The 27,586-nt window shown below is 44.6% G+C and overlaps 2 protein-coding genes across 10 annotated transcripts in view; one reads left to right on the top strand and one right to left on the bottom strand.

Annotated features, from left to right (window-relative positions):
• The first annotated feature begins 558 nt into the window (after window positions 1–558).
• Window positions 559–18,651, top strand: CLEC20A (C-type lectin domain containing 20A). Its single transcript, XM_087436530.1, is given in 11 exon segments — window positions 559–874; window positions 997–1,140; window positions 1,143–1,345; window positions 2,739–2,930; window positions 4,621–4,990; window positions 12,379–12,468; window positions 13,963–14,211; window positions 14,307–14,675; window positions 17,459–17,575; window positions 18,402–18,563; window positions 18,566–18,651. Coding segments are annotated over 11 exon segments (2,298 nt in total).
• The window catches only part of RASAL2 (RAS protein activator like 2), a 397,309-nt gene continuing 386,049 nt past the window's right edge, over window positions 16,327–27,586 (bottom strand). For all 9 annotated transcript variants that reach the window (XM_014783389.2, XM_087438356.1, XM_004425002.3 and 6 more), the window contains one exon: window positions 16,327–26,826. In XM_014783389.2, the coding sequence (XP_014638875.1) occupies window positions 26,684–26,826 (143 nt within the window). In that variant the 3' untranslated portion in view covers window positions 16,327–26,683. The remainder of the gene's footprint in view (window positions 26,827–27,586) is intronic.

Raw genomic sequence — 27,586 nt, 5'->3', positions numbered from 1 at the left:
GCCCTTGACCAGCCCTCATCTGCTGGGACCACAACGGCATGCAGTCAAGGAAGGAAGGAAACGAGCATCGAGATCCTGGGGCTTGGGGCTGGATCCTGGGAGAAGTGTGATTTTCTCATCATTTCATTCATTCGTTCACTCATTTCCAACACATCAAGCCCTTCTGATGTGCTGGACGCTGGGAATGCAATGATGAATAAGGCTTGTTCTTTGCTCCCAAGTTGCCCGGACCTGGTGGTGGAGACAGACAAGCAAAAAGGTCCTTTCCCAGGGGGCTTTTAAAAAATTTTGATGCTGGTCCCAGCAACAGAGATTCAGATCCTTGCTGTAGGGTGGGCCTGAGCACTGGTGCATTTGAAAAAGCCCCCCAGGTGATTCTAATGTGCAGCCCCAGTTCCAAGCCCCTGATGCCTACGTCAGGGCAGTACCATGCTATGACTAAGGGCCTGGACCTGGGACCCCTGCTCAGGGTCCTTGGGTCCTGACTCTACCCCTTCCCACTGGGTGGCCTTGGCCAAGTCACTTAACTCTCTGTGACTTGCTTTCCTCATTCGTAAAATGTGTGTAGTGACGTCCATCTATCCTGAGGAGTTGTTGGAAGGATGCAGTGAGCTAATGGCACATCTTGAATGCTCAGTAAATACTGTCAGTCGTTACTCAGAGGTTAACAGAGGTGCATTGCAGCATACAGGAAGGGCACTACTCAGGACAGGGCAGAGGGATGAGGAGTTAGCTGGGCGAAGGGAAGGGGGAGATGAGGGAATGGGAGAATGGGGTATTGAGGGAGCAGGCCGGGATGGCAGTCCTCTCAGGCCAAGAGAGCAGCTTGTGCAAAGGCCCGGAGGCAAAGCTTTGTGCAACTGGAGGACCAGCGGTGAGAGGTACAGTGGAGAGAAGAAGATGAAGAAGCGGCTGTGGCATGGCTGAAAGGTCTCTGGGGACTAAGGGGTGGGCGGCATGGGGGCAGCCGTGCGTTGACAACCTCTCCTGCCCCAGTCCTGCAGCTGATGAGCAATGGTAAGACCTTCTCAAGGGTAGAGGAGGAGCTGAGCTGGTCCGAGGCCAGGCAGGACTGCAGGCTGCACCACACAGACCTGACAGACCCACAGAGCGTGAACAGCTTGAGCAGCGTGAACGCTCTGAGGCGTGGCTCGGCCTCTTCTGGGATGCGCGCATTCACGGCCTGAGCTGGGTCAGCGGCTCCACCGTCACCACCCAGGTGTGGAGCTTGCTGCTGGTCTTCAAGGAGGGCTTCTGGGGGCTGCCTCGTGCACAGCTCAGAAGCCCTTCACCTGCTGTGATGGTGTATTCAGAGTCCTACTCTGGGCCTGGTCTTCCTCCCAGGGTTGCTTCTCCAGAGCAAATGAGAGGGGGAGAGCGAGCGAGCTCAATTCTTTCAGAGGATAACTGACTATTATCTTAACCTTTTTTGCTACATTCTTCTCTGCGGCCTCAGTTTCCACCTCCTGTATCCTTCGTTCCCAAGACTCCATCGGAGAAACAGGTGTAAATCAAGGCAGAGAAAAAGTAAAATCTTGAATGTTCCACCATGTCCCCTCCTTCTGCCAATTAAGGATTTGGGACACCAGGAAAAAGAAAGAGAGGAAAAAGGGAAAGGCAGGCGGGGAATCCATTTGCATCTACACAGAAACGAGAGCAGAATCCAAGGTCTCTCGCCTTCTCATGAAGCACAGTCTGGTTTTCTGTCCCTTGGGACTGGGGGAGAGTGGAACAGCCACTCCCTGGGAGAACCTCTGCTTCCGGACGCTGGTGGGTGGGAGCCAGCTGCTTCGGCCATCTCTGCAGGAAACCCAGTATTGGTACTCGATGTGCATGGTTGTTAGGGAACAGCCCCCCATCCTGCCCTTTGCCCAGGTAGCTCATGCCACTGAACCTTGTCTTGAAGGTGCTGAGAAGATCATATAGAAGGATGGTGATAGGCCAGACAGCACTTTCCTGGTCAAAAGTGCCAGATTCTGCTTTTCCCTCAGTCAGCCAAGCCCACTCCTAACCCTAACCCCTCAGATAGCGACATGGACGACCAACCTGATGTGACCCCAATTCTCTGGCACACCATGCCTGTCATGGGGCCTTGAAATATAGCCCACGGTGGCCTAGGTTTGACCTTGGGATTCGAAAGCCAGTAGAGATTTCCAGGAGTGGTGAGCATGCCGGGGTGGGAGTCCCCTGGAAGGAAAGGATGTGTGGGGGGAGCTGTCCCCCCCTCCCTCTAGTGTCTTAGGACTCCACCAAGACATGTCCTAACTCTACCCACTTCTGTCTGTCTCTGCAAGTCCACCCCCAGCACACGCCACCACTGCCTCTCCTGGGGTCTGCCCCTGCCCCTACAGTCTGTTCTCTACACTGAGTGAGCTCTTAAAAGTGTAAACCAGATCACTTTGCTTAAACATATTCAGTAGGTTCCCTTAGCACTTAGAATCACATCCCTTTGGTAGCCACCCAGGCCCTGCTTGACTTCTTTGGCCTCATCTCCTAGCCCTCTCCAGGGCCACACTGGCTGCTTTTTGCTCCTCACACACACGCGGCCCCTTCCCACTTAGGACCTTGGCCTTGGCTCTGCCCGGGGTACTCCTACCTCCTTGCGAGGCTGGCTGCTTCTCATATTCTCTTCAAGAGCAAGGATCCCGCTTATCTTGTTTCTGCTATTTTCCCAGGGCCTAGAATAGCGTCTGCTACACAATAGGCGCTCAATATATATATTTATTGAATAAATGTAGATGGGAACGAACAAGCCTACCCTTGAGCTAGGCTTCTCCTGGCTTCAACTCGGCGGTTCCTGGTGCCTGCAGAGGATCCTGGGCAGCCCTACTCCCGCCCCAGAAGGTGTGGTCTGTTTCTGTTTTGCAGGTGCTGCCGTGGGACCCCGCATCTTCACGGAGCCTGCTCTCAGGCTGACCACCTCTCCAAAGCCAGATACACACTTAGGAGCTCCGCCTTCCCTTGGGCTTGTGCACCTGGACGAGCTGGCAGGTTCATGCCACCTGTGGCCCCTCTGCTCCCCCAACCCCTGCCTGGTTGAGGGATCCCTGGCTTTGCTGGTCCCAGGCTGAAACCCATGGAGAGGATCAATGCCTTTAGTATTCAGACGGACCCAGAGGGGGAGGTGACTTGCTCAAGGTCTCCAACTAGAGACCCCAGGTCCCCAGCTGCATCCCAGCTCTTCCGATGCCCCAACTCAGTGGCTTGGGGGTGCGGGCATGGGCAGCACCTCGTCACAGCCAAAGGCCCGTCCATCTGCGGGGGTAGATGTCCCCCTCTGGATATTACTGCCCTGGTATTAAAAAAAAATGTTTCTTCATGTCTGATGTAGAGAAATTCTATGACGAAGGAGATATACTCCTTGACCTATCTGCTTTATACAGTTGGTTTTCTGCCTGTTATGGAATCTGGAGTTGTAAAGTGAAAATGACATGGACTTCCAAGGCTGGCAGACCTCCTCTGAATCTTGACATGCCACTTAATATGGCCTGAGTTTGGGCAAGTCCTCACCTTTCCATCGCCTCCCTTTTCTCCTCTATAAATGAGGTTAATAACATCCCCCTCTCCGGATTACAGTGAAGATTTAAAAAGATGATGTATGCCACATGCACAGCTTGGGGCTGGAGAGGACTAGGTGCTTAATAAAGGGTAGCTTTAAAAAGTCAGTTTAGATAGGGGAAATTAGGGAAATATCAGGCAAATCTTGACGGGCTTAGGTGAACAGGCCTGTGTCAGAGAGTTTGGGAGGCTCTATTTGAATTTGAGGATGTGACTCCTAATCCCGCAAACAGAGAGTTTCTTTTATCAGGTCTCTGGAATCATCCCTCAGGTGGTGCCAAAGCACATTCTTTCCAAACTTCCGTCATTTAGAATCACAGGTGCTCGGGCTTCTGTGACAGGCCTGGCAAGGGGCAGGGTAGGTGGGGACTCAGGGTAGACGCCGTGGGAGGCTAGCATCTTGGTCTGTCTGACCTCCACCAGAAGTCAGGGCCACTGGGCACAGGCCTGCTCTGCCTCTTTCCAGCAGGTCCGCCCCTCACTAGGCTTGCCTCTTCTCCCTGGCTCTCCTGATGTTGTGAGGAGCATCACACACTTCCTCTGTTCTCCCTCAGCCCTGGAGCCTCCTGAGAGCCAGCCCGGCAGGCACAGCCCCTAGAAATCACACATGAGGCTGACTCCAAGCCAGGATTGTCCTACCTCCCTCACTATCTCCCCCCAAAGTTTAACTACCATTTAATGAAGTATTTATTTTTGCATGCACTGTGCTAAACCATTTCTATATATGGTTTCACATAATCCTTTAAATTAAATGAATTTAGGTACTATTATTATCCCCATTGTACAGGTGAAGAAATTGAGACTTAGACTTACCGTATAAGGCCACTGAGCCATGAGGAGAGCTCTTAACCCCTGCTTCTCCGAATGTGTTCTTGCCCCCAGCTGCTGGTGTTCATTCTCCCAACCTGGTATTGAGTCTGCCTATAAACTTGTGGATTTGAACAAACCTAACACCCAGGGACCAGAGGTCAAGGGCTGGGGTCAGACCAGAGCTCTGTCCCCAGGTGGTGATGAGGGCTGGATGTCAGAGATCCAGACCTCAGGTCTTTATGTTCTCTGCTCCCAGCTGTGGTCCAGATTGGTGGACAGACCTTCATGCGATTTGACCGAGAAATGACGTGGCAGGCGGCCCTGCTCTACTGCCGCAGCCACCAGACAGACCTGGCTGACCTGCAGACGGTGATTGACGAGGCAGACAAGGAGGCCTTGAAGTCCATCACGAGTGACACTGAGGCCTGGATTGGCCTCTACTTCAACGCGGCCTCTCGGTCTCTGAGCTGGTCCAGTGACTTGGGTGCCAGCATCCCCACCTGGCTACAGGTGCCCGAGTTCTGGCCAGGACTGTGTGCGGGAATTGGCACCTTCATGCGCTACTCCCCTAGAGTTTATGCAGTGGTCTGCTCTGCCCTGAAACCCTTCATCTGCTTCTACAGTGAGTGGCAGTCCACCCCACGGGCCCCTGGCCCAGCAAGGCTAGAATGGGATGGGAAATGGGTTTACTTGGCAGCAGGAGACATTGACGATAGACCTAAGGAAGCACTTCTAGACTCTGAGGGTAACTGAGTTCTGGAGCAGGCTTTATTTTAACTCTGGGGGATCTTTAAAGAATGGAATGGACCTCACAGCCTCAGGACATTAGCAATGAGCAATGGCAATTAGTTGTTGGGCCAGGAAGTGGTTTAAAGTGGGCTTTGGAATCAGACAGACTTTACCACTAGCTAGAAACAAGGTGGGTAGCATCTCTGAGCCTCCTTTTCCTCATCTGGGAAATATGTTTAGCAAAATGGTTTTGATGACACCCACCTCATAGGATGGCTTTGAAGACTGAATGAGAATGTGTATAAAGGACCTGGTAGACACCCTGGCACAGAGTAAGCACTCAACAGATATTAACCATTGTCATCGTTAATGTCACTACAAATGCATGGGAACCAGAGGCCGCCTGATTATTCTGGATCTTGTGTGGAATATGTCTCCTCAGCCACAAGCCTCATCCTGCCTTGTCCTCTCCTTCTCTCTTTTCTTTTCTTTCTTTCTTTATTTCCTCCCTTCCTCCCTCCCTCCGTCCTTCCCTTCCTTCTTTCTTTCTTTTTTGTAACAGCTTTAATAAGATATAATTCATATATCTTAAAATTCACTCTTTTGAAGTGTCCAATTCAGTGGGTTTTAGTATATTCACAGGGTTGTCCGATCATCACTACCATCTTATTTTAGGACATCTTTTTTTTATTTATGTCATAATAGTTTATAACATCGTGAAATTTTAGATGTACATTATTGTTGGTCAGTCACCATATAAATGCCTCCCTTCAACCCTTGTGCCCACCGTCCAACCCCCTTCCCCCTGGTAAAAACCAAACTGTTCTCTCTGTCTGTGTGTTAGTTTATGTTCTACATACGAGTGAAATCATGTGGTGTTTGTCTTTCTCTGTCTGGCTTATTTCACTTAACATAATACCCTCCAGGTCCATCCATGTTGTTGCAAATGAGACGATTTTGTCTTTTTTATGGCTGAGTAGTATTCCACTGTATATATATACCACATCTTCATCCAGTCATCAGTTGAGGGACACTTAGGTTGCTTCCACTTCTTGGCTATAGTGAATAATGCTACAATGAACATAGGGGTGCATAAGGCTCTTTGGATTGTTGATTTCAGGTTCTTTGGATAGATACCCAGTAGTGGGATAGCTGGATCATAAGGTATTTCTATTTTTAATTTTTTGAGGAATCTCCGTACTGTTTTCCATAGAGGCTGCACCACTTTGCATTCCCACCAGCAGTGAATTAGGGTTCCCATTTCTCCACAACCTCTCCAACATTTGCTATTTTTTGTCTTGGTGATTATAGCCATTCTAACAGGTGTAAGGTGATATCTTAGTGTAGTTTTGATTTGCATTTCCCTGATGATTAGTGATGTTGAACATCTTTTCATGTGCCTATTGGCCATCTGTATATCTTCCTTGGAAAAATGTCTGTTCATATCCTCTGCCCATTTTTTTTTGACCAGGTTGTTTGTTTTTTTGTTGTTCAGTTGTGTGAGTTCTTTATATATTATGGAGATTAACCCCTTGTCAGATATATGATTTGAAAATATTTTCTTTCAGCTGTTGGGTTGTCTTTTCATTTTCATCCTGGTTTCATTTGCCTTGCAGAAGCTCTTTAGTCTAATGAAGTCCCCTTTGTTTATTTTTTCTTTTGTTTCCCTTGTCCAAGTAGACATGGAACTCTAAAAGATCCCTCTATGACTGATGTCAAAGAGTGTACTGCCTATGTTTTCTTCCAGGAATTTTATAGTTTCAGGTCTTACCTTCAAGTCTTTGATCCATTTTGAGTTAATTTTTGTGTATGGCGAAAGAAAATAGTCTACTTTCATTCTTTTGCATGTGGCTGTCCAGTTTTCCCAGAACCATTTATTGACGAGACTTTCCTTTCTCCATTGTATGTTCTTAGCTCCTTTGTTGAAGATTAGCTGTCTGTAGATGTGTGGTTTTATTTCTGGGCTTTCAATTCTGTTCCATTGATCTGTGTGTCTGTTTTTTGTACCAGTACCATGCTGTTTTAATTATTATAGCTTTGTAGTATATTTTGAAGTCAAGGATTGTGATGCTTCCAGCTTTGTTCTTTTTTCTCAGGATTGCTTTAGCTATTGGGGGTCTTTTGTTGCCCCACATGAATTTTAGTATTCTTTGTTCTATTTCCATGAAGAATGTCACTGGGATTCTGAATGGGATTGCATTGAATTTGTAGATTGCTTTAGGTATTACGGACATTTTAACTATGTTTATTCTTCCAATCCATGTTCATGGGATGTCTTTCCATTTCTTTATGTTATCATTTATTTCTTTCATTAATGCCTTATAGTTTTCATTGTATAGGTCTTTCACCTCCTTGGTTAAATTTATTCCTAGATATTTTATTCTTTTTGTTCCAATTGTAAATGGGATTGTCCTCTTGAGTTCTCTTTCTGTTAGTTCGTTATTACAGTATAGAAATACAACTGATTTTTGTAAGTTGATTTTGTACCCTGCAACTTTGCTGTAGTTGTTGATTATTTATAATAGTTTTCTGGTGGATTCTATAGGGTTTTCTACATATAAAATCACATCATCTGCAATCAGCGAGAGTTTCACTTCTTCATTGCCTATTTGGATTCCTTTTATTTCTTTTTCTTGCCTAAATGCTCTGACCAAAACCTCCAGTACTATGTTCAATAAGAGTGGCAAGAGTGGGCACCCTTGTCTGGTTCCTGTTTTCAGAGGAATGGCTTTCAGTTTTTCCCTGTTGTGTATGATGTTGGCTGTCGGTTTGTCATATATGGCCTTTATTATGTTGAGGTACTTTCCTTCTTTGTACCCATTTTGTTGAGAGTTTTTATCATAAATGGATGTTGGATCTTGTCAAATGCTTTCTCTGCATCTATTGAGATGATCATGTGGTTTTTATTCCTCATTTTGTTAATGTGGTGTATCACACTGATTGATTTGCGGATGTTGAACCATCCCTGTGTCCCTGGTATAAATCCCACTTGATCATGGTGTATGATCTTTTTAATATATTGCTGTATTCGGTTTGCCAATATTTTGTTGAGGATTTTTGCATCTATGTTTATCAGCAATATTGGCCTGTAATTTTCCTTCTTTGTATTGTCCTTGTCTGGCTTTGGTATCAGGGTGATGTTGGCCTCATAGAATGTGTTGGGAAGTGTTCCATCTTCCTCTATTTTTGGAATAGTTTGAGAAGGATAGGTATTAAATCTTCTTTGAGTGTTTGGTAAAATTCTCCAGGGAAGCCATCTGGTCCTGGACTTTTATTTTTTGGGAGGTTTTTGATTACTGTTTCAATCTCTTTACTTATGATTGGTCTACTCAGATTCTCTATTTCTTCTTGATTTAGTTTTGGGAGGTTGTATGAGTCTAAGAATTTATCCATTTCTTCTAGATTGTCCAATTTGTTGGCATATAACTTCTCATGGTGTTCTCTTATAATCCTTTGTATTTCTGGTGTCTGTTGTAATTTCTTCTCTTTCATTTCTAATTTTATTTATTTGAGCCTTTCTCTTTTTTTCTTAGTGAGTTTGGCTAAGGGTTTGTAAACCTTGTTTATATTCTCAAAGAACCAGCTCTTTGTTTCATTGATCCTTTCTACTGCTGTTTTGGTTTCAATTTCATTTACTTCTGCTCTAATTTTTATTATTTCCCTCCTTCTGCTGACTTTGGGCTTTGTTAGTTCTTTTTCTAATTCTGTTAGGTGTAGTTTAAGATTGCTTATTTGGGATTTTTCTTGTTTGTTAAGGTGGTCATGTATTGCTATGACTTTCCCACTCAGGACTGCTTTTGCTGCATCCCATACGTGTGGGTATGGTGTATTTTCATTTTCATTTGTCTCCAGATATGCTTTGATTTCTCCTTTAATTTGTTCAATGATCCATTGGTTGTTCAGTGCATGTTGTTTAGTCTCCACATCTTTGTTACTTTCCCAGTTTTTATCTTGTAGTTGATTTCTAGTTTCATAGGATTATGGTCAGAAAAGATGCTTGTTATGTTTTCAATTTTTTTAAATTTATAGAGACTTGCCTTGTTTCCCAACGTATAGTCTATCCTTGAGAATGTTCCATGCATACTTGAGAAGAATGTGTAATCTGCTGTGTTTGGATGGAGTGCTCTATATATATCTATTAAGTCCATCTCGTCTAGTTTTTCATTTAAAAGTCCACTATTTCCTTATTGACTTTCTGTCTGGATGATCTATCCATTGATGTAAGTGGGGTGTTAAGATCCCGTACTATTATTGTGTTGTTGTTAATATCTACTTTTAGGTTTGTTAATAGTTGCTTTATGGACTTTGGTGCTCCTGTGTTGGGTGCATATATATTTATAATTGATATGTCTTCTTGGTGGAGTGTCCCTTTTATCATTATATATTGCCCCACTTTGTCTCTCATTACCTGTTTTATCTTGAAATTTACTTTGTCTGCTATAAGTATGGCAACACCTGCTTTCCTTTGTTTGTCATTAGCTTGGAGTATTGTCTTCCATCCTTTCACTCTGAGCCTTTGTCTTTAGAGCTGAGATGTGTTTCCTCGAGGTAGCATTTGGTTGGATCTTGTTTTTTAAATCCATCCCACCACTCTGTCTTTTGATTGGAGAATTCAATCCATTTACATTTAGAGTGATTATTGCTATATGAGGGCTTAATGTTGCTATTTTTTTGCTCATTTTCCAGTTCTTTTGCATTTCCTTTGTTTCTCTGAATTGGACTACCAATTCAGTTTGGTAGTTCTGTATGATGGTTTTCTTAGTTTTCTCTTTATTTATCACACGTGTCTCTGTTCTGATTATTTGTTTAGTAGTTACCATGAGGTTTGTATAAAAAATCTCATAGATGAGATAGTCCATTCTTTGATGGCCTCTTATTTCTTTAGACTAAGTTGATTCCATTCCTTTCCTCTTCCCTTTCTAAGTTATTCTTGTCATAACTTATTCCATCTTGTGTTGTGAGTTTGTGTTTAAAGTGATGAGGTTATATTTATTTTGGGTGGTTTTCTTCCCTTAATCTTTGGTGTTATAATTAACTGTTTCCTAACCTTTTCTTATAGAGAGCTGCAATTTTTCTGATTTTTGTCTACCTATTTTTCTCCTTGCTCAAATCTTTGCATTCCCTTTCTCTCTTATTTTTTTTTTCAGGCATGAGGGCCTTCTTGAGCATTTCTTGTAGTGGGGGTCTTGTGGCAATGAACTCCTTTAACTTTTGTTTTTCTTGGATAGTTATTATTTCTCCATCATATCTGAAGGATATTTTCACTGCATAGAGTATTCCTGGCTGAAAATTTTTGTTTTTCAGAATTTTGAATATATCATTCCACTCTCTCCTAGCCTGTAAAGTTTCTGCCAAGAAATTGGCTGAGAGCCTGATAGGAATTCCTTTGTATCTTATTTTTTTTGGTCTTGCTGCCCTTAATATTTTTCTTTATCATTGACTTTTGCCAACTTTACTACTATATGCCTTGCAGAGGGTCTTTTCATGTTGATATATTTAGGAGATCTATTGTCTTCATTCACTTGTATTTCCAGCTCCTTCCCCAGGTTTGGGAAGTTCTCAGTTATCATTTCTTTGAACAAGCTCTCTGCTCCTTTCTCTCTCTTCTCCCACTGGAATACCTATAATCCTTATGTTGCATTTACTAATTGAGTCAGATATTTCTCAGAGAATTTCTTCACTTCTTTTTCATCTTAGTTCTCTCTCCTCCTCCATCTGGAGCATTTCTGCATTCCTATCCTCAGTTTGCTAATACTTTCCTCCATATTGTCAGCTCTGTTCTTTAAAGATTCCAGATTTTTCTTTATCTCTTCCATTGTGTTTTTCATCTCCAACATTTCTGATTGGCTTTTCTTTATAGTTTCAATCTCTTTTGTGAAGAAGTTCCTGATTTCATTGAATTATCTATCGGTATTTTCTTGTAATTCATTGAGCTTTTTTATGATAGCCATTTTGAATTCTCTGTTGTTTAGGTTATCAATTTCTGTGCCTTCAGGATTGATTTCTGGGTGTTTGTCATTTTCCTTCTGATCTGGAGATTTAATTTATTTTTGCATACTGCTTGAGGGCGTCGGCTTATTTTTCCTCATTCTGAAAATATCTGGTTGCAGCTTCCACCTGCCGACACTGGGTGGCGGTCAAGAGCTGTGTATTCTGAGCCTGTGCAGTCCATGGGTGCTCTGGCCGACCAGCTGTGCTGGGGCGCCAGGCGGGGGGAGGGGCTTTCTTTTGCCTTCCTGATCCTGGGGGGCTTCTCACTCTTCCCTTGCTATCTGCTCTCCTGGGGTGCTAGCTTGATGAAGATACCCCCACAACAGTTCAGTCCCCTCCGTATGGGAATTTCCCACAGGCTGTGAGAGAACTTGGAAAGGGATGGTTTTCCCATGGAGGGTCCCCCCCCTGCCCCAGAGAGCCACACTGTTCTGGTCCCAGGGTCGCTGTCATTGGGGAAGGAGAGGAGTTCTCCTTACCTCCTTCCACTTCCTCTGGGGGTTCCAGCAACTCCACCTTCAGATGTAAGGCTGTGTGGGTCTCTCAGATGTCTTTTGTGTTGTGTGAATGTCCTCTGTTGGTATATGAATGTCCTTTTTGTTGTATCTTAGGGAGGGACCTTATTTTAGGACATTTTCATCACCCCCAAAAGACACTCCTCACCTATTAGCAGTCACTCCCCATTCTCCTCCACCCTGAGTCCTGGAAATCACTAATCTACTTTCTGTCTCTGTGGATTTGCCTGTTCTTGGCTATTTCGTTCTTTTGTTTGGTGAGGAAGATTAGCCCTGAGCTAACATCTGATGCCAATTCTCCTCTTTTTGCTGAGGAAGATTGGCCCTAGGCTACCATCTGTGCCCATCTTCCTCTACTTTATATGGGACGCCACCACAGCGTGGCTTGACAAGCAGTGCTTCGGGCCGTGCCTGAGATCCGAACCTGCGAACCCTGGGCTGCCCAAGTGGAGCACGCGAACTTAACCGCTATGCCACCGGGCTGGTCTTTTCTATTTCTTTTTGTTGCATTTGATGAGAATCATGATCCTTATCTGTAAAATAGGAAGGACAGTCCCTCCCTTGAAGATCTGTTGTGAGGATTCAGGACTGTGAGAGTACCTATCTGTGACTGGCATGTGGTAGATCTACAATACATGTGCCCTCCTCAGCTTGGTTCCTGTGATGGGGCTGATGGTGGGATTTCTCACAGGCCCGTTGGGTGTGACAGACCTAGGGTTGCTGTGTGTCCTGTGTCAGCCCTGCCCTCACACTCACTCTCGGTATTTTCTTGCAGATGCCTCCATTGGACACCGGGAGTCGGCACAGCTCCCTCAACTCTTCTACACTCCCTCAGAAGTGACAGTGGGGACCACACCCAGCCCAAGTACACTCCCCTGTTTTACACTCTGTATGCATGCTTTGAGCCTATTCTTGGCTGGATCCTGGGGTCTCCAGGCCCTGGGAAATGGAGAGGGCAGCCTACATGCAGCAGCACAGGGTGGGCCCCATGGGGCCTCCCAGAAGGGCCAGAAGAGAGGTGAGCCAACTGGGTGGCAACCAAGGGCCACCTGTGCAGAGAGGGCTTTCCCTGTGTCACCCCACCCCCCACCCCCAGCTGGGCCAGCTGGGGTTGGGGCAAGGAGGACTTGGTCACCATCAACCTCCTTCCTTGAACTGGACCACTGAACTTGCAGCTTCAGGGACAGGAGACCCAAGAGAGGCTGTGCAGTCTCTCAGGTGAGGTGATGAGGGCCTGGCCTGGGAGACAGAGGGCAAGCCACTGAGCAGTGCTGCAGAGGAAAAATCATCAGAGAAGCCTTTGAGGTTGGGCACCCAGAGAGGGAAGCACAGTAGACATGGCTGTCAAATCCATTCTAATGCTGGGCTCCTTTGGGAGGAGAGAAGATGAGGGATGAGTTGGGATGATGTGTGGGGACATGCCTGGGAATGACAGTGATGATGTTCCTTCAGCATTTTTAAATTCCTGAAACATCGTCACAGCTATTACCTCATTTTGCTTCCCAAGAGTCCTGAAGCTAACTCGGATAATCGAGGGAAAAATCACAGTTCTCCTGGCTTCTTTACAGGTTCCTACCTCAGACAAAGGTATTATTGCCTTTTTTTGAGGACACAGAGAAGTTAGGCGGGTTGCTCAGGGTCCCACAGAGCTTCATTAATCCTGGGGACACAAAGAAAAGGCAGGGCTGGTTCTGAAGGAGATGACAGCCAGGTGGGAAGAGGGCTTGTGAAAGGCAGTGCTGCCTGTGTAGTCACAGGCATAGAGGGGACCCAGAGAAGAGGACTGATTGTCCCAGCTCCCGTAATTATCAGAGGATTTCCTGGAGGAGGTGATTTTCAACTACGAGGAGGAGGTAGCTTGCAAAGGAGAGAGGAGGTGGCCGCGTGAGGGATTGCAGGTAGGGCCCGCAGGTGGGTGGGAGGTGCTTAGGGCTGAGCGGGGAGGCCCGGATCCTGCAGGGGGCCTCCTGTGAGTTGCTAAGGAACTTGGCCCTCACCCTGAAGACAACGGCGCCCGGGCTGGTGTCTGTGGTCAGATTCGGTTCACAAGCTGGGGAAGAGCCTGTCTTCTGCTTCCCATCTAAGGTCTAACTGGGCACCCGCCCGGCTGCCCCGGGCCCGCTGGCCCCCCAGGCCGTTCCTAGCAGGTTCTGGAGGCCCGCCCTGTGCACCTCTGACTGCAATGGGTGTCAGGGCCGGGCGCGGAAGACCCGCAGGGCCACCGCAGGGCTCGGCAGCAACGGCCCGACGGTGGGCTCTTCCCTCCGCCCCGCGCCTGGCAGGCCCCGGAGCCCCGCGCCCCGGCCGAACCTCCCTCCCGGCCGCTCGGCGCCCACAGAAGCCTTCTCTTCTGCCGCAGGGAGCGGCTCCAGCCCCGCGGGCGCCTCACGGGGCCCGGCTCCGACGGCGCCGCTGCCGCAGCGAGTCAGCCCGGAGCCGGACGAGCTCGGTGCCGGCCCCCGCGGCCCCCGCGCCTCCGTTTCCACAGGCCCCGCGGCTCCCCAGCCCCAAGGGACAGCGGCACCGAGCCCTCTGGGCCACCCCACGTCCCCAAGGGATGCCTTGGGCCCCGGGGAAAGGCCCCTGACCCCGCTGGTGACTGCCCAGAGTGCGTCCTCCGGCCCCGCGACCCCGGCCTCCCCGCCGCCCGCCGCGCGGAGCCCCACTGGTCCAACAACCCCGGGGAACCTCTCCGTCGCCCAGATCGTGACTGGGACCCCCATGGCCTCGGCTTCGAGCCCTGCCGCTGTCCCTCTGCCCCTGGAGCACCCCGTTACCGACGGCAGGTCCTGGACTCCGCGGGAGGCAACAGTGGGCCCGTCGCTCAGCTCCACCGGCCCGCCTCAGCTACCTCCAGGGTGGCGGCGCCCCCTGGGTTGGCCACGTCCGGCTGGCCCAGCGGCTCCGGGACTCCGGCGAGCATTCTGGGTACCGAGGAAAGCACCTCGGGGCCTTCTGGCCCAGGGAGCCCGACTGCGCCCCAGAGAACCACCGCGCGCCCTGAGCGGGCAGCCCGGAGCCAGGCCGCACGCCCGCAGACAGCTGGGAGCTGGCCGGGGCCTGAAACGGCCTGCCTGCATCGCTGGGGGCTGGGCACCCGGCCCTGGGCCCGGCCCCAGCGCCCTCCTGCTCCTCTGGGGAGACCAGGCCCTAGCTTCCATGCTCAGGCCACAGGCGGGGAGGTGGAGGGCGCAGGTCGTGTGCTGGACCACAGTGACCCACCTCTGGCTGCATTCGAGTCCACTCTACAGGGGACTGTGTCTGGCCAGAGCCAGGTCACTCTCTCCTCCTCCCTGGACAATAACTTAGGGTGGGGCGATCTAGGGGAGAAACAGTCTATTTCGGCTACAGGAGTCTGACAGCCAAGGGTTGGAATGTTGGCTCTACTACTTACTGTGTGGCCTTAGGAAAGTTTCTTAACCTCTAGGAACTTCATTTTTCTCATCTTTAAAGTGAAGAAAAATACCAATGTCATGAGGTACCTTTCAGTGCATCTGGCAGACAATAAATGGTAGTTATTACCATTCTAATCTCTATTCGCTAGTGAAATGCTTAGTGATTAATTCCATCTCCGGCCTCTGTCCTTACCTTATTCCATAGACAGGGCTGGCCTCATTAAGATTTTATTAATTATAAATGATTATGAATGATCACAATTATGAATTATTGAGATTGCGGAATCTCACAAGGCAGGAACTGTTTTATGACTCTCTCTTTCCCAGGCGTAGAACACTGTTTTGCACATTGGCAGATGATTTAATTCAACAGTCATTTCCTGAGTACCTGTTTTGAACAAGGCATTGAAGTGTGGATACCAAGATGAGCAGGACCTGTTTCCTGTTTTTAAGAGAGCTTAGTCTAACAGGGACTAATAGAGACGACCAGGACAGTTTGATAAGCGCTGCACCAGAAGTGTGGAGCAAGAGCCTTGGCAGGAAAGGGACTCATTCATTCTCCCTGGAAAGGTGGTGGGGCAAAGACTAGAAGGTTCTTCCTGGCAGAGGGAACAGCATGGGCAAAGATAGGTAGATATGAAAGTGTGTGGTTTGGGAATGACAGTCTGATGTGACTGGAGTGTAGGTCACATATTTGGGAAGTGAGTGGCAAGGGCTGAGGGGAAAGAGATGGACTGGGGCCAGATTCTGAAGGACTTGATGCTGCAGTCAGGGGAGCCATCAGAGGAATATGCTCAGATGTGTAGTTAACAGAAGCAAGGTGGTTATAATGACATGGACCAAGGTTTATATAAGGATGCTAAAGGAAAAAGGCATGATTCAACATTATACATGTAATACTGTCACAACACCACTGAAAGGAAACATCAACCTAGGCTTAGAAAAAAGATTGGAAGGAAATGTGTGAAAATGTCAGCAGTGGTTATATTCAGGCGGTGAGAATATGAGCATTTCCTCCCTTCTGTGTTTCTGGATTTTACAAATTTATTCATTTCATTAAAGACATTTACAATATTTTGGGTGGGGAAAGAAGAGGGCGTTTGGAGAGGAGGCCGACGAGGAGGAGAGACGGGAAGGGTATGTGTGGGGACACTTGCACAGTCTGGGTGAGCGGAACTGAGGCCAGATTTGGAGCAGCAGGGTGAGGAGGGAATTGACCTTACATCGTTTGCAAGTGACATTAATTGAAGAAATAGAAATACAAAAACATTTTTAAAAAATGCTCAGCTTTGTTTATTGAATCACAGAAATGCAAATTAAAAGCAAGATGCATTTTAAAAATTTATTTTTTTCCTTACCAGTTAGGCAAAGATTTAAAAGGGTGATAATGCTGATGAGAAGGTGGGAAAATCAGCGACCTCAGACACTGGATAGGAGAGTTAACTGGTGCTACCATGTTGGCAATGCTTGTCATTTTTGAAAAGTGCATACCCTTTCATACAGAAATTCTACCCTTGGAAATTTATTCAGGAAATAATAGTACAAGGTGCACACATATATACACATCCTCCACATACAGGGATGTTTGTTGCAGCATTGTTTATTACAGTGAAAAACTGGAGGCAATTTAATGTCCATTGAAAGCAGACTGGTTAAGTAAGTTATGGTACATTCAATGAAATTCTATGTAGCCTTTAAAGAGAATAAGGTAGAGCTTCACACATTCAAATTAAAAAAATTCAAGTGTGTGAAGGATATTCTATAGCAAACTGTTAATAATGGTTGTCCCTGGGTCAGGGGAGGGGAAACTTTTGCTTAAATATTTTATAATAACGTAACACAAAACCAATATGGTTATTTCCATATTTGAGAAGAAAAAAAGACACCTGCAAGGCACTGACAGGACTTTGGTGACTGAACATGAGAGCAAGTGGAGGGGAGGAAGGGAGCAGCTGAGGATCCCTGCGGTCTCTGGCTAGAGTGCCTCAGGAGATGGGCAGCCACACAAGAAGAGGAGGTTGCTGGGGGAAGGCTGAGCTAGGTTTTGGAATGCTTTGAGTTTGAGATGCTACCCTTTGATGGAGATGTTGGAGGTCCCTGGGTGCCATGGTGGGGGCTCTGTGTAGCTGGCAGACAACCTAAGGGCATTGGGCCTCTTGGAGTAGGAACTACTGAAAGAAAATATTTGGTACTGAGGAGAAATCTCATAATATATTGCCCAATCCCCACAAATCCTGAAATCAGGGACACTTTATGAGAGGTGATGGTGTAGCAACTCAAGGGCTGGGTACATGAGCCTGAGGGAGTAAGTCAAGGATTGGCAGGGATTGAGCATCCCACACTGGATGGTTTCTGCAGCAACTGTGTGCACAGCAGTGGCTGCCCACGCTTGTCTTCTAGCTCAGACCGCCTTGCTCCTGGCTGTATTTGCAATAACTCCTTTATTTTCCTCTCCTGTAGCTGTGCCCAGTGGAGCGAGTGGCACTGATACGAGAGATGCAGCTACTGCCACAGAGGCACATTTGAACTCATCTAACCACCCAGACTCTGAAGAAAAAACTCCAGCACCAGAATCAGGTAACTGCTTCTGGTTACCAAGCTCCCACTCTTAATAACCGAGCAGTTAAATCTGGACAGCCACTCCTTAGCACAGGGCACTCAAGACCTTTTTATGAAAGACAACATGACATGTCGGGAAGGAAACAGAAATAGGAACAAGGATGAGGATCCTAGATTAGCTCCCTGACTATTGGGAAAGCTTGGGGAACAAATTTTCTCACTCTAGAATCTCCTCTATTTCTCATCTGCAAAAAAGGCTACAGTAAAAACAACCCTGCCTACATCACAAGGCTGTTGAAAGCACCCAGTGAGGTAATTATGCAAAGGTACTTTATAAACTATAAAACGCATTACAAATATAAGGAGTCCTATCATGAGGCTGTAGTTCCTGTGATAATTACAGTGGCTCACAGCCGAAGGATTTGTTTATAGACTCAAAGAACTTAGAGTTTTTTGGGGGTAGAGTTGGCCTTTACAAATGTGGGCCCAGGGAGAGGTGACTATTTCCAGCATGGTGTGGAGCATCCACTTAATAGATTCAAAGGAAGGAGGAAAAAACAGAAGAGATGGAAAAGACACTAAATACCTGAGGGTGGCCAGGATGTGGGAGGAGAGCCAGCACTACCCCACAGGAGACTCTCCTTTCAGCCACGGGTTGGTTGGTCCTAACTGTGGCTGAGCATTCTTCTGTTCAGCAGTTTCTTTCTCCTCTTCCTTTTTGAAATCCTTAATCTCCATGGAGCCTCCGTGGTGTCTAATGGGCACTCCTGACTGCTAAGAACTTGAAGTTTGCAAATGGCAACAGGATCATTTCCCCTGAATCAGGGAGCACCTTCTCTTTCAGGGCAACACTTTGGAATACTGAAAGCAGATTTTACCATCCCAGCTCTGATGGACCCAGAAAATATGAAAGACCAATTTTTGAGTGAGGTGAGACTTCTGCCCACTTCTAATTTTGATCAGTCAGATGACTTGACAATGCAAGGCAATACTGTCACAACCAATACATTAGGAGAAAAAGCTTTGGAAAATTAGCTCATCTGTTCCCAGCACCATCACTTTGGCTCATGGTGACAGGTTGGTTCATATGCTGAGATCTTCTCACATCTTTTTCTTACTCTCGCCAACATTTTTCCTGACCTCGTTTTTTTTTATAAAAAAAAATCAAGACAGCATAGTCAGAAGGACCTGAGTTTGGGTCTTGGCTTTCCACTTATTAGCCATGTGACCTTGGACAAGTAACTTAATCTTTCTGAGCCTCAGTTTCCTCCTGAATTAGGAATAACAGTACCTAACTCACATGGTTGGTAGTATGATTAAATGAATTATCCATAGAAAGTGCTTATTTAGCAAATTGGCACATAGTAAGTGCTCAATAAACATGAACATTAGTTCTTATTATCATTATCAACCTTGTTATTGTTCTGAGTATACAACTGTTCCAGGCTTTTTTTTTCTGTTCTTTTAAGAGTATTGTGAGATGGGAGCTTGTGAAGAGGAAGAATTGTCCCTAAATATTGCCAGAAAAGTCTCAAGCTGATTTTTGAATATGGCAAAAGGGCACATTTTTCAGTTACAGCAGATGAGAAGCACAGGATGTCAGAGGTCATCTAGCCAAAATCATAATTTTACAGACAAGGACACAGATTGGCATCTATCTGGTAGCTTATTGCAATTTACTCAATTTACTGGGTGCCGAAGAAATAGGACCCAGGCAGTTCATTCTAAAATCTCACACACTCAAGTTTCTAGAAAGAATGTGTGTGTGTGTAAGAATGTGTCTGTGTGTGTGCACGCACTTGTGTGAGCATGCCTGCCAGGAAGTGGGGAAGGGAACTGGAGAGGTTTCAGTGCATTTTGCTATTGAAGGAAGAACAGGTGCAAATGATGCAATTCAGCATCTGATTCAAGTAATAAGACTGCAGTGCTGAGTACTAGGTCTACAAAAGCCAAAGACCCCCTTTTTTTGGAGGGGGTGAGCCAAACCAGAAACCATCTACCTTCTGTTTTAAATTAAAGCCAATAATGGGAAATTTGGGGTCAAAATGGGAAATTCCATCTCTGGTCACGTTTGTTGGAATCTATCTGTCCCATATTAATGGAGACAATTTCTACCTCACAGATTTAAAGGATGGACTTGGTGGGGATAAGGTGTGTGGGGGGGAAGGTAGAGTACATATTATCAGTTTTAGCAGCATTTTAAATTCCAAATAGAAGGCAGGGAAACACCTGTAGCCAACTTATCCCAGAAACATTGTAACAGACACTCACACACAGAGGACTAGTGGTTTTTAACCCTGGCTGAAGTTAGAATCCTATAGGGAAGTTTAAAAAAAAAAGCCTGGCCCCTATCCTTAGAGAGATTCTATTTAATTGTACAGTGGAGCGAAAGCGGCATCCCTGCTCTTTTTTTTTTTTTTTTTTTAAAGTTCTGCAGTGATTCTGATGAATAGTCAGGGTTGAGGAGCACTCATTAAGTCATTTGTTTTAGTCTCCTTTGTCATCATATACATATATTTTGCTGGGGAGGGTGATGGTGGTGGCCTAACAAAATTGATTTATGCGCCTTCCCTTTGGTGAAGGTGCTATGACAAAAGGCAGGCAGCTGGAGGGAGGCTCAGAAAAATAAAGGGCGTGGCTGGACATAAGCGTCTATAGGTGGACCGTTTAGGGCTAAGATGACCAGGGGGTCACAAGATAGCATCAATAGTCTCTCTCTTTTTGATGTTTCAGATCCAAGAAGTCTTAAAGTTTACATTAGGTCATGAAACATTCAGATTGAAATGGATCAGCTTTGAAGTAAACAAAAAATAGCACAAGTCTACTGATCTGGAGTCTCCTCACACAATCGTCTCTGGATTTTGAGTGAATTTTAGTTTTTTTAATTCCTAGTAGATCAGAATTAGAAATAACTCCAAATATGTGAAGAGGTTAAGTGGTGGAATTTCAGACTTAACACCTAGTACAAAAGAAAACTACACATGGAACCTGCATCCCTTGATTTTACAGAATGAAATAGGTAAGCAGGAGAAGATGAAAGTATTTTGGAACAATAACCTTGAGACTGACAAGCAGACAAGAACAAAAAACCCCAAGAACGAAACAACAAAAATCCTGAAACAAACTCCATTAATCTATCTGGGGAATTAAGAGAGGACAGTAGTGGTCTGGGAAGCTAAGTAGGGCCATACTTCCAAATAAAGTGGAGGACACTTTCTTTACCAGCCACAAGCTATTAATGAGATTTCAAATTCTCTAGAATAAGGTATTATCACAATGCAATGCTAGCTATTTGTCCTACATCTAAATATTTTTTTACCTGTAAACTGGGAAATTCTGAGACACATTGTTCTTAATATTAAAATATACCTTTGGAATAATGTTCCTGCATATTTTCTTTCTGGTTTTTCTCCAAGTGTCCTAATCACCCAGATATATGCTAGAAGTAAGATACTAATACGTCAAATACAGTAGCAACTCTAGTCTGAAATGTTTAAAGTTAAAGTTTATTTGTATTCTTTGTAGGACTATCAATAAAAGACCTCAAACGTATCTATATCTGTACATGTACAAGAACCATCAAAAATTATTCACAGAACAAAAATAAATCATCTTTAGAACAAACCCAGGTAACGAAATGCAGGTATGATCTCACATATGGAACAATCTAAGTGCTACTAGCACAAAAATATGGCTTCAAAAATAAAATAAAATCTTGGGTTTTGTTTTTCTAAGGTGTATTTCTCTTTCTTGAAATAAAAAATAAATTATTTAGAACTATCATTGTAAAATAGTCATGTGTATTAACACACTTTTATTAAGGCCCTGGAGATGAAAAACAAAATCAAATTTAGAAGGTAAATTCTTCACAGGTGTGATTCAGGTTAATGTGCTGCTATCTGCTTGAGTTAATTTTAATGTAACTAGGAAATATCTAAGCACCAGTCAAAATTTAAGCTTTACTATTTATTTCAGATTTTCTGCAGCATAGTGGTCATTGAGTCAATTAGTATTTAACCTTTTGTTGGACTGGTAATTGAGTCAATTAGTATTTAACCTTTTGGTGGACTGGGAATTTTTCCCTTGAGAGTTTAGAAAAGACAAAATTATGATATTTATACATAAATATTTGTACCCCCCCAGATGATGGAGGTCCCTAAAACACAGCTTCTGTGGAAATCTCTCTACAACAACAGATAAATCTGGTTTTAAGTCCCAAACTAAAAAATTTCCTAGGGAAAAATGAGGACATTTGGATGAAAAATAAGAACTGAGCAGGAAATTAAAATACATGCTGAAATATGGGCAAAAACTACCACTTTGCTTTCCTTGGGTGGCTTACCGCATTTGACAAGTCTTGCTGGGTTGGTTACTCAAACACCTGAGGATTAACTGATCAGGAACAAAAGCGACTTCTTTCTGGCTCCTACTGTCAGCTCAGTGATATTCAACTTTCTTTCTATGACTCCCCGTGGTATCAACATTAATATCTAGGGCTTCTGAGACAATGTCAAACCAAATCAATTTCAAGTCACTTTAACTTACATATACATATAACACATATGGTACATTTTAAAGAGGAAAGAACCATTGTCATAAAATCTAACAAATGAGAGCATAAAATGTAAAAAACTCAAGAAAGTTTGGGAATCACTGCTCTGTAAGATGGATTAACATTCAGAAAAAGGAAGCCATAGGAATTGTGTTTTGTGTGGCTATGCGTGCGTTGTTTACAGAAACTGCCTTTCCATTTATCTATGTATTTTAAGAGCAGGCAAAGGATATAAATCCTCCTGTTTCCTTGAACCTTTGGGCTACTGAAAAGGCAGCTGTGCATTGGTTCCCTTTTGGATCATGTATCTTCCTCAGGTTCTTTTACTCCTCATAAGATATTTATTCTATCTCATGCAAATTTCATCACTTTTGTCCTTCATAAACTCAAAAGAATTCATAACTGGGTCATGACAACAAGAGAATGCTCCTAGAACAAATAACAATCACTCAAACATGAAAAGAGATTCTATTTAAAAATTCAACACCCCAATATACCTTGCTTTTAAAAAACTAGTAAAATAGGCCCTTGCAACTGACATATTGATAAAAACAAAGTATCCCAAGTTCTTGGCCCCCAGATGGGGGTGGGAAGGCAACTATTTACTGCTGGGGCAAACAGGAGATTTTCCTACTAGACCTGAAAAAGGGCAGGGGAAATGAAGAAGAAAGCCTTTTTGGCTTTCCACAATCTGTGGGAGAAGGAGGCCTCCAAAAGTGTATCTGGAAATGCAGGGAAGCTGTGGCATGGGCTCAGGAGCTGCTGAGTCAGGCCCAGGGACAATTCTACTCTGGTGTCAAGCCTGGGGCTCAGGGTCGACTAGGTAATCCCCAAGAGGGTTCCTTCCTCAAGTTCAGTCCCACAACTAGCCTTCTCAGAACTCCAAACTGGAGATAACAGAACTAAAACTAGATGGAAGGCAAAACAAATACGAATGCAAACTCACTTGATGGCAATTGTCTTGCTCTGGGACTTCCAAAAAACAACTGCTCCCAAACCCAGTGTGTCTCTGAGGACAGAGTGAGAGCCAGTGGTCTACAGAACTACAGATCCATAAACAAAGGCTGTAGGTAGATCAGGATCTGAAAAGCTTTATGTCTAAAGTCAAGCTAATTCTCAAGGGCGTACAGCAGTCGTAGACAGGAAACCTACTTTTTCTTTCACTGTCCACACCATCACAGGGAAAGATGGAAGAAGACCAGAGAAAGCTAATTCTCGACACTAAGTGAAAAAAGCAAAAAGCTATAGCAGCATGAGTACGTCATTTTACCACATTTCCCTTACCAAAAGACTGCCCTAGACCGCAACAGTCCCTTGGTGATAGTGCCTGGAACAGTAAGTGCTCAAGAGTTTGTTATAGTTACCTAGCTATAATCTCCCCTCTGTCATAGCTGGTATTGCAGAGACTCAGGGAATATGATGACCTGATGAAAATGTAACTCTTTTTGCTGCTTCGGCCCAGAAAACTTATTGCTCCAGTGATATAAAAGGGGAATAGGAAGCTCGTTTCCTAAATCCTACCAAAATTGTCCTTGTAAATGGCCAAGTCTGGTTGTCAGCTTGATAAGCACTTTGCAAGCACTGCACCTGAATTCCAAATTCCATTCACCCCTGGTCTAAGCTACAGCCCACAATGTGGTGATGTGATGGGTGGAAGGAGTGCAAGGAGTATATTAATCCACCTGCTTCTCTTCAAGCATGTACCTCCTCCCAGCAAAACAGAGGTATGTACCTATTTGGGCTGAAGAAAAGCCAATTAAGCAACACCTGCATAAAAATTATCAGCTGTTGCCGCCTTCCTCCATATTAAAAAAAAATCTTACAGAATAAATTCTAAAGATGGCAGCATTCTCTAAAGAAATACTCAGAAAAATATTTAGATAGGAATAGGCTCAAAGGATAATCTAAAATTTAACATCTGGTAACAACTCTGAGCTTCTAGCTTACTTCTACTGTTAATTTTTTTACTCTTTTCTCTTCCTTCAAGCTAACCTCATAACAGAGAGCTGCATAATCTGTGCAACCATTTTGGGCATTTAATCTTCCAAAGTAGGCAGCCATCTAAAGAGCTCCCGCAATGCCAATAAGATATATTGCATCCATCAAAAACACACTTGATTTTGTGTCTTCCCCAATACCCCAATATAGGTACATTTATCAGCCCTCTGTAATCCATAACCAACACTTGAGAGCCTTCAAACCTCAATGTAAGACATCAGGCACGTTACATACTTAAGGCCATCAAAACTGACAATTCTTTTTACCAGGTTTTCTGCTGCACAACTGAAGGCTTTTACAAAGAATTAATTAATCATGGCTAGAGCTGAGAACAGCCACCAACAAGCACAGAGTATGTTTATGATCCCCGCTCCTCCAACAAAGGGCACTACTATTTCAGAATTGGTAATTTTTTCCTATTAAACTAAGTGATTTTGACCACAGTATGCCCTCAGCTTGGAGGGAAGAGATAAGACTGTATAAGATAATTACCAACGGTCAAGAAAATATACAAGTGCCAGAACAAGTGGGCCTCAAGTCTGCAGATCAGATAAGCACAATGAGCAGCTCCTGTTTTAGATCTCTGGCTGGCAGACACGGGAGTGTTATGAAGGGAAATGTTTTAAAGGGCTGTGTGTTGGGGGGCCATGGTGAGGTTGCTGAAGATGCAAGGTCCAACACAAAGAGCCACCCGAGAGAGGGCAGTGCTCAAGAGGTCAGAGTGCAAGCCTGGGCGTGGTGAAAGGGAGGCTTGGTGTCTGTCTGGGCTTCACTCCTGTTCCCTTATAAATATTCTGCCATGTAGAAACACCCACTCCATGCATATGGCTCCTGCAGGTCCTTTTTTTTTTCCCTCTCCTCCTTTCTTTTGTTAAAATTTCCTTCAAGTTTATAATTTACTCAAATAAACATCATTAACTTATTTGAGAAATGTTGTTGCTTTCTCAATACAAACAACTGCTTAGATCTTGCTTAAAGAGATTCAAAACCCTTTTAACATTACATCCAATAGCATAGAAGGCATGAACGTTTCCTATTTGTGCAGTTCTATGTACATATGTGTGAATATATATGTATATATATTTGTATATATAATATCTAACATGTAACAGTCCATATTTCTGATAGTCAAGTCTGCATTCAAGATGACATTTCACATCTCTGGAAAAAAGGAAGTAAACTAGCTTCCACGACTATTTCTGTCTCATAACAAAGTCAAGGATGACGATTGGTGAAACTGGGTCATTACTGCCAAATCGACTAAAAGCGTGGGAATAACAACTGGAATGCGCTGTCCTCACACTTTGTTTTCTTTCTTTAGAAGAGTAATCATGACTTTTAAGAAAGCGATGCTTCAGATTTGGATTTCCTTACCAAATTTTACTGAGAGGATTAGAGAAAGAAGCAATTTAAAAGTTAAAGACTGAGATAAAATTACCCTACCCAGAGATTTGCTAGTACAAATGGATAAAATCTTCATCCCAAACAAAAATTATAACTTACCAATAGAAAATGTCCTTTTTTTTTTTAAATAGGAAATATTCAGAGATCACTGCTATGGGATGGTTAGCCCTTTTCTGTGTGGAAGAAAGGTTGTTGACTTCGGATGGCTTATGGACAGCATCTTTCAATAACCTCTCCAGGGGAGAGTAAACCCTGTTGGTGATGACTGCTCCCACCACGGGGGAGGAAAGTGCAGTGGGTGTGTGAAGATGAAAATGGAATATAGAGACACAAATATTTATAGTTTTGTAAACTCTAAAGAGGAAAAAGAACACCCTTTATTACAACTGGGGTCAAAAAAAAGCCCCCTATCTAAAATGGAAAATTCCCATCTGCTATTGACAGAAGGAAATAAACATCAACAGGAGTTCAACAGAAATTACTCCTAAAGTCCAGTTTTGATGCAACAGCTCTTATCTGTGTCCTCTAAAACAGTGCATCCCCAAATCAGATCAGCCATCCATCTAGAACCAGTCTTGATTGATCAATGGGATAAACTGTTTTGTTTGGATCTTGGTATTTGCATGTTTTCCTAAAGGACAAGGGGGCCAGAGTGGGCAGAAGAATCCCTGAAAAATTCATTCTGACAATGTCCTATTGCACGCCATGTGCTTCTATCACACAGACACTTGGTCTCCACCTACTGAACCCCTGGGCTCATTTCTCACTCACACATAGTTCCTACTTTTCTCCTCTAACAACTGCAGTGCTTTCAACAAAGAGGAAAACAATAATAAAAATAGCAATAATTAAAAAGGTAATCTACATTATTAACTTCCTTTTGGTATATTACAGTGGTATTTTCTGTACATGGCCCAGAACTGAGTTCCCTATGTACATAGAGACATGGGGGGAAAGCATCGACCTTGGAAGTCTTAGCCTTGTGCCCTGAAAGACAAGCTTCCTTTCTTCATTCAAGAGTTTCTCGCCACACTGCTTCTGAAGTAGCAACATTCTGTAAACCTGGTGGGGTTGGGTAAAGGGCTTGGGGACAGGAGAGCGGGAAATTTCCTTCTGTCTCCCCCCACAGTCTGTCTATTCAGAAAGCCCGTCAGCAGCTGCTGTTTTTGAATTCACCATTCTCCGTGATGGAAAGCTTGGTGGGGTTGGTGGGGGAGATGCCATTGCGGACCTGCATGCTGTATCGCTCCTTCACTTGGGTCAGCGCGCTCATCAGTCTGGTGTTGGCCGAATCCAGGGACACGATCCGTTTTTCCTACAACACACCAATCATGGCTTTATTCAGGCTACATGCAGGAAATCATACCATAATACTCTACTGAATGACCGTTCTAATGCTTTCTATCAAACAGCAGTACGCATGATGCTTCCCAGACAAATGGAACGTCTCTGCCTCTTTCTGCACACTAGTCAGGTTCAGCTTCCCCTGAGCCCAATGGGTCTGTGTTTATTTTCTCTCTCTTTTTTCCTTTCAGCACAGCAGAGTTTGTTATTAATAATCCCTTGGGACACCAGGACGTCATGTAAAAATGACACCACATGTTACTTCAGACTATGCAACAGAGGTGTCAAGCTGCCTTACTGTATTAAGTGCTTTGGGTCAAAATTAAAACATGGAAATTAGGTGGCAAAGAAAGAAGCACCAGAGGTTTCATTTCACAGAGGAGAAGTGCATGTGATCTATGGGTTCTTAGCCCCAAAAGAGGGCACATCAGTCACATTGGGAAAGAATTCACATTGTGCTCAAAATTAAAACAATACATGGTGGCAGTTTATAGTCACCAACAAAGTGAGGATGCAACAGCAAGAGGGGGAAAAGCAGCCCAAAGCTCAGACCAAGGAGTTATTTGATATGGGGAGGGAGATGTGGCCGAAGGGGGATGCCATCAACATAACACATGAAAACAGACAGAGAACACAAGCTCCTAGACTCATTCCAGCTCAGAGTGACTCCAGGAAAACTGCTCAATAAGGAGACAGCTTTCATTATACTTTTGAGTCTCTGAAAAAAAAAA

Source organism: Ceratotherium simum, chromosome 2, assembly GCF_057802395.1.
Source record: "Ceratotherium simum simum isolate JZ-2026a chromosome 2, ASM5780239v1, whole genome shotgun sequence".
NCBI classification, from domain to species: domain Eukaryota; kingdom Metazoa; phylum Chordata; class Mammalia; order Perissodactyla; family Rhinocerotidae; genus Ceratotherium; species Ceratotherium simum.
The sequence above is the reverse complement of the archived record's forward strand: the minus strand, read 5'-3'. Positions and strand labels throughout refer to the sequence as shown.